Source organism: Gadus morhua, chromosome 12 (genome assembly GCF_902167405.1).
Source record: "Gadus morhua chromosome 12, gadMor3.0, whole genome shotgun sequence".
Lineage (NCBI taxonomy): Eukaryota > Metazoa > Chordata > Actinopteri > Gadiformes > Gadidae > Gadus > Gadus morhua.
In genome coordinates, this window is record NC_044059.1 from 28,094,833 (window position 1) to 28,106,310 (window position 11,478).

The 11,478-nt window shown below is 46.1% G+C and overlaps 2 protein-coding genes across 3 annotated transcripts in view; both read right to left on the minus strand.

The window, feature by feature from the left end:
- Window positions 1–740: 740 nt before the first annotated feature.
- fkbp8 (FKBP prolyl isomerase 8) lies at window positions 741–6,899 on the minus strand. Its single transcript, XM_030373058.1, has 9 exons — window positions 6,806–6,899; window positions 6,065–6,314; window positions 5,723–5,892; window positions 5,532–5,620; window positions 4,474–4,694; window positions 3,927–4,099; window positions 3,732–3,809; window positions 2,208–2,348; window positions 741–1,599 (listed from the first exon to the last, which is right to left on the minus strand). The coding sequence occupies exons 1-9, from the start codon at window positions 6,806–6,808 to the stop codon at window positions 1,513–1,515; spliced, it is 1,212 nt and encodes a 403-aa protein (XP_030228918.1). The 5' UTR covers window positions 6,809–6,899; the 3' UTR covers window positions 741–1,512.
- Window positions 6,900–7,328: 429 nt separating this feature from the next.
- ssbp4 (single stranded DNA binding protein 4) overlaps window positions 7,329–11,478 on the minus strand; it is an 8,323-nt gene continuing 4,173 nt past the window's right edge. Inside the window, exons 4-6 of one of the 2 annotated variants that reach the window (XM_030373160.1) lie at window positions 11,430–11,458; window positions 11,146–11,247; window positions 7,329–10,421 (exon numbers count right to left, since the gene is read on the minus strand). In XM_030373160.1, the coding sequence (XP_030229020.1) occupies window positions 10,341–10,421; window positions 11,146–11,247; window positions 11,430–11,458 (212 nt within the window). In that variant the 3' untranslated portion in view covers window positions 7,329–10,340. Of the gene's footprint in view, window positions 10,422–10,482; window positions 10,644–11,145; window positions 11,248–11,429; window positions 11,459–11,478 lie in introns of those variants that run through there. The other variant, XM_030373161.1, reaches the window with a different exon arrangement.

Consider the following 11,478-nt stretch of genomic DNA (forward strand, 5'->3'; position numbering starts at 1 on the left):
CTAACATATCATTTCTTTATCTATACATTTATATTTTAATATATATATATACACATTTATATTTATATACATATACATGCATTTAAATACATTTATATATACATTGTTATACTATATATAAATTATATATGAGGTATTTTGCGTACCATTATATTCTGTGACTTCACGTACATAGTTTTATATATATATATTTATTTATTTGAACGTATACATATTATAAATATATATAATTGAAACACTTATAAACCAGGCTATTCAGAACTAAACTCGTCAATGTATAGGCCTGCTGCTGTATTTTGACTGGTTCGGTATTTGTTAGATACGTGTGATACAGCCTGCCCTTCGGCATCACAGGCCACTTCTGAGTTTGTTTAGTTGGTCATTGAGGAGCAGACGTGCGTAGGAAGCGGTGGCGAGAGGGGAACATTAAAATGAGGTGGAATGACGTCAAGAGACGTCAGCGTCTGACTGACAAACACGAATTTTGGAATGTCCAGCTACGATCCATAACAGAATGTCAGGGGGAGTTTCCATTCCCCACTCCCACACTGAAATCAGGAATTATACACACGGTTAAAATAAAACAAAGGACGAACTGTTATCTTTATTTATTATTATCTATCTACAAACGTGTAGTTTACGGTACGAATCCCTGCGATATCGCCACCAGCAGAGCGCAAATGCGCGTGCTCGCCATGATATGAGCGAGTAAAAACAAAGCGACTGACGTCATTCATACATACATTGGCCTCTCAGTCACAAACGGTCACCAACTTTTATTGCATAAATACAAATTTAACAAATACAGGGAATGTTATCTACTTGAAGTGACTTTGTACCTATACGTTTGTCACGAAATGATACGGGCCCCGTTAACTTTGGTTGCGTACCTTATGTGATAATTCAGTTATTCAGTGCCATTTTGTGGTGGAAAAAATGTTAAATACAAAAGAAAAACAATTAATGGAATAGCAATTAGAAGAAAATCGATCACAGATACAAATAAACAAAATAATATACAGGATCTCAACCTTCAAAACTCTGGAATATCAATCAAGGAGGTATTATTACTTAAATAGAAAATAAAAATCGGAAATTCTCAGAGCCAGTCTAGTAAAAATCCACAATCAACAGATTACAAAATATAGGAGTCAAGGACCATATCACATTTTTTTTTTCATCTCATGATGCTAATCCTATAATATATTCTCTATATATGCATGGCATTAATTTTCATTCCAAAGCTCTACTTGATTTATGACATCACTATCAAAGACAAGGTATTGGCAGCCAAGAAGAGCAAAACATAACAATTAGTGTCTTGTAATGTGAGGCATATAGATACACATTATGTCACATTTGCTTTCACAAATATCGATATCCCATTTGATGCACATTGTACTGCCACACAGCGGAGATGCCTCGATACAGCCACAGTGAAAATGCACCTGGCATCGTGGAATCATTTCCTTCAACAAAAGTTCCAAAAGACGTGGGTTGTCCAATGCAGGTTCAGTTTCTGGCGGCTATGACAACTGATAATGCTACACCACCGATAGCGACCGCCGTGGCCCCAAACAGCCACTTCCAGCTCAGCCCCTACGAAAGAATACAAACACATTATAAGGAAATGAAGATGACTTGTAAATTACCGTTTACTTGCACAATGCGTCATGGCCTCAATGATATCTGCTGATATTTTAGGACAAATTATCCTTGAATCGTTTCTTCTTTGAAATATTCCTGTGGGAGATTAAATATTCCTTTAGTCATGCTATGGTAAAACTGGGCCTTTAAGAGATGAAAGCTGACAACAACATGTTGCCGTTTCCCTGGTGCTCACATACACTGAGTTTCCTTGATATTTAAAATCATGTTGTTTAGAATTAACATGCAGCATGTCTCTTTCAATGAAAGTATTCATCAATGAACCTCCTGCCTAGTATAAAAAAGGATTGCCCTGAATCTTTGTATACAGGTTGCAAACGACTCCTGTCGGCCATCTGTACTCTAACTCTGTTTTTCTCTGCGACGTACACACACGTCTCTGTGCATCTCTGCAGAAGCATGTTTCACTTTTAAAAGCACGATGCTCGTGTCAAATCAAATCGGAAAAAAGTAAAAAACAAAAACCAAAAAAAAAGGAAAGACGGCGGCGATTTCGCATCATTTCATCACGAGGACTTATTAGGAGCCGGCGCGCTCACCCAGGAGGCCGTGGCGTGGCGTTTCTGCGAGACGTTGCCCGCGCTGCCAGGGTTTCCCAGCATCTTCTTGTACATGGCCTGCTCTGCTCCCCTCTGGTCAGAGTTCTTCTTCACCAGCTTGGACAGCTCGGCGTGGATGGTCTTTAGGAAACAAACAAGACCAAAGGGGAACCGTCAGCGGGAGTTTGGTTGGCCGCGGCCCAGGCCGTGGGAGGCGGCGGAACGCAGTGCCCGGGAGCGATGCGGTGACCGCCGCTCCGTCAACCACACACGCAACCATTAGGGCCGAATAAGAACACCGTGCAGGGAAGATAAACTGTTGTTAGGACTCATGTGCTTCTGGGCAGACCTCCTATTCTGTTGCCCTTTAATCGGCGCACCTCTTGTTTAAAAGAAAATAAATAACACAACCGCCCTCCAAAACAATGCGACTGCAGTTCTCAAACCCCTCAAAAGGCCCGTGCTGTTGACATGGTCGGGCAGCGCGACCAAATTAGCCCAGACGGACAGGAAAGCTCCGTGACCAAATGGATTCTTTGAACAAGCAGGAGAAGAATAGCATTTCGGATACGTTTTTTTCAGTCGATACACTAAACGTATGGATTGGGTCATGTCAATATTTCACCCTCATATTACGCTTGGATGACGAGGATTGTCAGGCAACGCAGACGGCTGCATCCCAGGTCAACGGTTAGGACCGGTGATTAACTGTGCGAGGCTATACTTTAAGGCTTCCCCCGGGTTATTTTTGGAGCCGCAGAGCTCCTGCTGGGACATAGGGTTTCACCAGCGCACCCTTGGCATTTGAGTTGTGTACCCATGCAGGCTCCATGAATGCACCCTTATGTTTGGGACAAAATGTAACAACAGCGGCTCTACGGCGTCGGTACGATCACGGTACGGGAAGCAAGTGAAGCGTGCCTAGTTCCAAAGTAACATCGAGGGCAATATCAGATTACACCCAGAATAACCAACAACACAGTGGTGGTTCAAAATAAAAGAACATGCCGGCCTGTGGTTTACCCAGCATCGGATACAGTCCCGTGGCCGACGCATGGAACATGATGCAACCCCTCCTCTACCAACCCCCGATGATTAACAGGCAGAATCATCCCCCATGTTCACATTCAACAACACCACGTAGAGAGGACATGAGGACGGTTTGACAGATGGGAGTAGGACTGAACTAGAGGGTGGCAGAAGCTCCACCTGGGCCAGGAAAGCCCACTCGGTGAGTCAAGTTCTGTCACGCCGTTTAGCGGAGCCAACAGTTACCCTGAATCCCTCCGTACGAGTACGGCGGGAGGGGCGGGCGTCAGATATGGTCCGAGGATGAGAAAGAGAGGCAGGCCTATTTACAGCAGCAACTTGAAAACAGATCCGGTGAAAACGATGAGTCAGGGAATCGTAGGGAGAGACCATCTGCCCAGAATGTTTACAGAATGGCGACATCTATTGGAGACGTGTGGAACGGGCACCTTTTTGAGAGCGAGACGGTGCAACCCTTTGTTTTGTTCGCCATACCTTATTGCTGGGCTCCAGTTTCAGTGCCTTCCTCAGTATGCTAATGGCCTCTGCATACTCCCCTTTTAAAGCCAGTACCTAGACAGGGGCGACACCATACCGTTACGTATCATAGCAGAACCAGGCATTACAAATGGGCTTACATTGGGGAAAAGACAAAGAACCAAAGGGTGGTCACCACGCGCCGGACGGTACCTTGCCCATGCGGAACAGAGCCTTGATGTTGTCGGGCTGGTGGGCCAGAGCGGCCACGCAGGACTTGAGCGCGGCATCGTAGTGGTCCAGCTTCAGCTGGGAGGCCGCCATGTTGTTTAAGCACTTCACCTTCACGTCCAGCAGCTCCTTCTCCTCCTCCTCCGTGATATCCACTGACGACAACAACAACAAAAACAAAAACAACGACGACGTCATCACACGGGCCCAATGAGAACCATGGGTGGGGAATTCAGTCGGATGAAAGGTAAACGGGCTGCATTTATACAGCGCTTTGCTAACCAGTGGCCACCGTATCGCCCTGACATTCACCCATTCGTGCGCACATTCACACACCGACGGCGGTGTGAGCCCACGCAGGGCGACAGCCGGCTCGTGGGGAGCACTCGGGGCGAGGGCGTCTCGCTCAGGGACACCGCGACACTCGGAGCTAGGAGGAGCCGGGGATCGAACCGGCAACGTCTCCGGTGACCGGCCGACCCCCTCTTAACGCCTGAGCCACACGCCGCCCGTGATCCGGGTGCCTCACCTTTGGAGCTGGACTCGGTGATCGCCAGGGCGATGCTGTACGAGTTGACGGCGAAGGCGTAGTCGGCGCGCTGGAAGTGGGCGTTGCCCCGCTCCCTCTTCAGGCTGGCCAGGGCGGCCTTGTCGGCGGGGGCCAGGAGCTCCAGGTCGGGGCCGTCGCTGGCCTCCCGCAGCTCAGCGTGGAGCAGCAGCTCCGCCTCAGGGGGGACCGCCGGGTCAACGCTGGGGGGGGGGTACAGCATGGATTAGTTGGAACTCGCACCATCCATATCAATAATGAGTTATTTCAAATTCTCAATGAGACAGACAGACAGACAGACAGACAGACAGACAGACAGACAGACAGACAGACAGACAGACAGACAGACAGACAGACAGACAGACAGACAGACAGACAGACACACACGCACAACCGGAAATATGAAGCAATAAATATCATTTCCACTAGCGTCAAACTGTTCCAACGCCACAGTGAGATGGATGATAACAGCGGGTCAATCAAAAGCACAGAGAAAAGGCACATTTCGTTCTCTGGACTGAGGACACAACATAGACTCAAAGATAGGTAAAGATAGGGCTCACTGGATATACTGCACCCTGCGAGACAAACAAAGAAGCAAGGCTGATTAGCCCATCTTGATGTGTGGTAAAGGACACGTATCAAGATGGGTGGATTTGGTCGAGTCACTCTTTAAAAGGTCCTATGACGTGCGTGACAGGTGCGAGTGCGATTAGCAGTTACAAGCCGTTTTGAAAATCTGCCCCTCATGACATTACAAGTGGGCGTTAACACCTAGATTGACGATGGATAGATCAGTCTACCAGCCTACCCAGTGGACTGTAGCAAACGTTGCTTGTCTATCCGTCACACATCTAGGGGGACACGCCCACTTGTGATGTCATAAGGGGCAGATTTTGAAAACGGCTTGTAACGGCAAATCATACTCACACTCGGTGGCATGTCACGGGACCTTTAAGGTACAGAGTGAGCGGCGTTTAGGGCTCTGTGTGTATTCTTGTATTCCTTGAAAGAGTGAAGCTAGAACCGGGGAAGTTTACCTCCCACGGGAACCATAAGCATATTTAGCGTCAACCGTGATGACGGCCTTCTCCCCCATCTCCATGAGCATCACGGCCAGGTCCAGAGCCTGGAATAGAACATTTATTAAATACAACAGCAACAACACACCTGTATCGCAGATTCGCCTGATGGTTCCTGAAAACGTGTGACTGACTTTGTTCCGCTATACCTGAATGACATCACCGTCCCCCAGGGTGAAGGAGACTGAATGGGGCTCCTCTACGAGAGAGCCGTCAGCCAGAGAGGTCTGGAGACTGATTATAACGTTCTGGCCTTTCTCTGGCCGACTGTCTCGCCCTTGGCCTGCTTCCAAGACTTTCTTCTTCAGCATACCGTTACCTGCGGAGAAGACACGGTTAAACAAACACACAGCATAACGCCTACCAGAGGTATCTCCAGGAAGGGAACTGGAGAAGGCTTCCTGGTACTGTCTTTCGGACATGGGTAGGGAGGAATGGTACCAGTTTCTTTCGGATAGAGGGACTGTTCTAGCTAGGGTTGGTCCACATACCCAAGATATCCAGCCATTCTTCAAGTGGTTGTGTGGGGACTCGCTCTTCTTCTGTGTGTGACTCAGACTCCTTCTTCCCACCGCCAGCGTCTTCCAGGGGAGGTGGGTCGTCGTCGATGTCCTCCTCATCCAGCATCTCAAAGTCCTCCCCGCTTTCCAGCAGTGACGTTCGCTCTGACTTCTTAGTAGTTTCGATCGTACCGTCATCAAGGTCCTCGGTGACGCCGAATGTCTCCGTGTTTTCAGTCGTCTGTGTGAATGAAATACGACATGCTGCAGATTACACCAAACGATTGCGAAAAAAAATTGGTTTCAAGGTCCGTTGATATCCATCGAGTTCAGAGTCACTACTGAGGTGATCATAAATCATATGGTTCATTGAACCAAACACGTTGATTGAGACAACAAATAGAAAATAAATACAAATTGCGCTGCGCTTGAAATGCCAATCCTTGCATGCATGTCTCCGTGATGGAATGACAGAGAGGCAAGTGTATACATACATATAGATTAACCATCAAGCCAGTCGGCTGGATGCTCCAGAACTTTCTGGCAAGTTATCTGCAGCCTCAGTGCACAGCTAGCTATTACCTCGTAGCATTAGCCGATGGAGCTAACGTTAACGTAACTCGCTGTGCTGCACTCATCTTTTACCTGCTATGCCGCACATTGGTGGATACGTCGTAAACGGTGAAATAATGACGTTTTACCCAAAACTCAAACATATAAGCTGGCTCTTACCATTGTTTCAGGTTTAGTCCAAGATCGACAGATCCGAGGTCAACACCCGACTGTCACTTTTGCAAACAAGTCTACTTCTACTTCCTGGTGCCCTCGCAGCTGCCTCGTTCCTATTGGACAGTTCACCACGCCCCATTCTTGAAATCTGGCCAACAGCATCGCATGTGCGTTTGGAAACTAGAGCTTTGTTGTCACTTGTCAGCAGCACTCAGCACTCAGCGCAAACACTCAATCCAGCCCGCCTGCTCATCTGGTAATCATATGTACACCAACTTGTGTTGTTGCATTTTGTATTTGATGTGCGATACAAATGCAACCATTCAAATAATATAATCATGAAGCCCGTGTAGTATTACATTGGCCGACATAAGAGGTAGGAGAGCTGTATTCCGAAAGAACTTCAGTCTTAATCTTACTATTTCTCAATATAGATTATATTATGTTGTTCTTGGAAATGGTTTATATTATAATGTCCATGGACGAATCTATCACAAATAAGGAAGACATTGACGCAACGCAGAAAAAAAATCAATTGACATTTATTATTGATGCATTGTTTCTTTTTTTGATAAGCAAATTATCCGTTTTTTCTTTCAGTCTAAAGAAACTTTACAATATAAAGAAACATACAAAGGACATCTTTATTACCTACACAAGACACCTAAGTCCCTAAGACAAGATTCTGAACTACCCTACCATGAAATACAAAGCAAACCCAAGGGACAGACTGCTTCATATTGAATACTGCCATGTCATCAGAAAATGACCATCACAGGTGCAGGAGGGTGACGTATAACCATCCTCCTGAACCCCCCCCCCCCCCCCCCAACACCCCCCCCCCCCCCCCCCCCCCCCCCCCCCCACACACCCCCCACCCACGGAGCGCGTCTCCCTAATGGTACAGTATTATACATCACAATAGAAGTACAGAGATGGGCGACAATTGATATACACAGAGGACTGAGAGAGGATTGTGAGAGAGCATCAATCTATACAAGGCTATTACAAGAGTGAATAGCAAAGAACACAGTTTTTCCCCATAAGTATTACTTTGTGATCTATTGTTAATTTAAAACAAGTTTTTCTAAGTTATTTTTTCCTTTTTTATATGTTTTTTACTCTTAAATTGATAAAAATCCTTCATATTAAAAACTGTCATATGTGGTCACATGTGTTTTTTTTTGTTCTAGTTTTTTATCCCCAAGTTGAAGGCCTTTGAAAAAAAAAAATCGTAAAATTATCATTTCAAAAAGCGCTAGGAAACAGCGCAGCCTGGAGGTGAGCGGGGGGAGAACGCCGAGGCTACGAGTATTTAAACATCTTCATTTCACCTCTCTCCCTTCTTACAAAACCCGGTGGCGGTTCAGCATTTCATTTTGCTCCACCATAAATGCAAAGAATAGAGATTCCATTTATAATGTCACTGTGTTTTATACATTTTCAACTTAAAACGTTTTTACCCCGCCCGAAAAATACAAAGCAAAAAAAAAAAAGTAATTTTAAGCGTATTGTTTCTCTATTATGAAAAAAACAAAAAAACATGGACAGTTTATTTATAATTTACTTTAAGCTGTATTCATTGGTAGTGACTGACATATCAAAACATGTCAATGATATCAAAATGCATTATACAGTATTTACAAAAATAGTAAATAAAAATAATATAAGGGGAAGGGGCGATTAGGATTGGGTGGAGGGTGTGTGTGTGGGGGGGGGGGGGGGGGGGGGGGGGGGGGGAAGTACAATCAAGGAACAGAGGAGAAGGCTTCCCTGGCCACTGACAGTGACACCCCGGAGATGTCCGTGATCATCTCCCAATATCATCCCATTCATCTCAAATCGTATGTCACCAAACCGACAGAGGCTACCACGGTTTCGTTCTTCCCGCTAACGTTTGTGTCCTTGTGTACAGATTCCGTTGCTTCTTTCATTCTCTTTTTCCGTAGAACAGTTTTTTTTTCCTCTTGAATTGCAAACACATTTAAATATAGATAAACAACACAAAAGCAGAAAGCATAAAAAATGACAAAAGGAAGGACTCAGAATTCCACCCAGCCAAAAACCAAAGAGTTATTATCTTCCATGTAAGATAGAGCAGATGCAGCACCATCCCTTTGCCCTCAGAATAGCCTATGCTGCTCAATGCCACCGGGACACAGAAACCTGTTCATCACCCGGGACTGGGCACCCTGGGGTCAGATCACTGGGGCTGGGGGAGTTGGTAGCATAGGGAGCTGAGCCACAACTTGACCCAACGCAGGGCAGCAGGCTTCAGCAGGAGTTCACAGTAGAAGAAGACACCAGCCAGGGGTTCGAGCGACTGGGTTAAATCATGGTGACAAGCCCTCTTTGATGAGCGTTAAAATAAGAACAATACAATGGTGAAGGATGAAGATGTACATATTTCATGATTCACAGACAAGATGTAAATTTTTTTTTTTTTAAATGAGACGACCACAATACAAAGCTAAATAGGTCTATATTTACAGTACAGGCAAGTACAACGTAAGAGGATGCACGTTTCTGAAGTATCTCTCTGACCATTTACAAGTTATTAATGACCTGACCAATGGGCAGATGAGAAGACATGCAGAAATATTGAAAGCAACTTCTCGGGAAAATCATACTGGGAATTTAATTCTAACAGTCCATTGCCAAAGAGTTAAAAATGTAATCTGTAAATTAATTTGAATTGGCTTGATACTAAGAAGATTGATCTTCAGGTTTATCAACCTCCACTATAAAACAAAGAAACTCAGGTATTTTGTTAATAAGATCCTGTTTCAAGGATTCTGGTATTTAGCTAAATTAAACCGGTTCTTCAAGGAGAGTAGATTATACATTTTCTTATGCTCATACTTTAAATAACTCATGATTTCTGTTTTATTTCAAATGGCAAAGACTGTGTCTAATGGATCCTTAGGTAAACGCAAGGGGACGTATAAGCATGAAGTCGGACACACAGAAACAAATAAACATTAACTGACATCATGTAAACAGAAATATCATTGTGCATTTTTAGTGTGTGCTTATTGTGCCGTTGTCGCCGGTGCTGCTGAGATACAATGTGCCCTTAACAGGAAAATCAAAACTACATAATAAAAAAAATATTACAATTATAATAACATAATCAACCATAATACAAACGTTTAGTCAAAACACCATTCTTACCATTTTTTTTCTTTTTTTTTCGAGTTTTTGAGCAAGGGCTTTTTCTTTCCTTCCAGATGTTAACCCCTCGTTTCAGTCAACTACTGTATAACCCCTCATTCACGTGACGGTCGATAGAGTACATGGGAGAGTGGAGGTGGTGGAGGTGGTGGAGGGGGTGGGGGGGCTGGTGGGGGTGGTGGGTGGGAGGTGGCCTCAGGACACCCCCTTGATACGGGCCGTTGAAGCCGCCCAGCGAGACGGGCCGAGGAACGGAAGGGACAGGAGGAGCCAGGGGAGCGGGCCGGGAGGTGCCCCGATGTTGAGGCCTCTCCGGCGGGTAGACTCCGGACCCCGAGACCCTCCCTGCTGCTTGGAGGCCGTTTCATGTTCTCACCCCCATTTTGCAGGCATTGTGGTGGGGCCCCTTGAGGGGAGTCCTGCCTTCCAGGGCCATTCCCAGGGGCTGGGGGGTGCAAGGCACCATCCAGGGGGGGGGGGGGGGGGAGGAGGGAGGGGGGGGGGGGGAGGGGGGCGTGGGGAGGAAGCAGGGAGGGAGGAGGGCAATGCGAGAGGCACCGGGGCAAATGGGGGAGAGGGAGATTAGGGAGAACGAAAAGGAAATCGAACAAAAAAACTAAATAATAAAAAGAGGAAATCAAACACTCATCGTCATGTTGGGTGAATACTGTAAAGAGAAAAGAGAGAGAGAGGGAGGGGAGGAAAAGATAAGCCAATACTATTTCAACCGTGTTATTCTACACAAGTCACACAGCAACTGTGCCAAACGTACATCACAACATGCGGTCATAGCAAACGTCCCCCCGCTCGCCCCTCATCTGGCGCTCTAACAGTTAGCAAGCACAGCGAAATCCAGCCAAAAGAGAAAATGTTAAGGATTCTCAGAACAAAGGTGAGGGTAAACCACTTGATGTGTGATGCGTGTGTGTGTGTGCGCGCGCCCGCGGGGTTGTGTGTGTGCGTGTGCGTGCCTGGCGTCGGTGTGTGCAATTAATCCGGAGAAGCACACTATATGACATTCTCTCCATGCGCCAGAGAAAGCATACAGAGCGACTCCCTTCCATGCTCGAGTCCATGCTATGCGTGCGTACGTGCATGTGTGTGTGTGTGTGTGTGTGTGTGTGTGTGTGTGTGTGTGTGTGTGTGTGTGGTGCCAGTCAGGTACTCACACTTTCACTTTGGAATGGGTTTAAAAAGTTGCCTGCCATCTCTCCGTCGTCACGCGGGGTTCCGGGCGGATTGTTCATCCCGGCCATGTTGTTGGGGGAATTCTGGGAAAGGGGAAAGGATAGGAATATAACCATATTCATGTGTTGTGTGCGTGTGTGTGTGTGTGTGTGTGTGTTGACAAACGAGGAGGAAAGCTGGTGTGTCTCTGTGCTAAGTGTGTGTATCATTACCAACTACTGAGTGGTCTAAATGTGCATCATTGTTATTGTTATTGAAGTCTCACCTTTGGCAACCCATCCATGTCACCTGACCCTGTGGACACAGAGGAAGAA

Excerpts from the sequence above, each read along its gene's own strand:
- fkbp8 (XM_030373058.1), bottom strand. Across the intron at positions 4,100-4,473 it reads CACCGAGTCCAGCTCCAAAG|TGGATATCACGGAGGAGGAG; the intron begins GTGAGGCACCCG and ends TGTTGTCGTCAG. Across the intron at positions 1,600-2,207 it reads GCCACGCCACGGCCTCCTGG|GGGCTGAGCTGGAAGTGGCT; the intron begins GTGAGCGCGCCG and ends ATTCTTTCGTAG.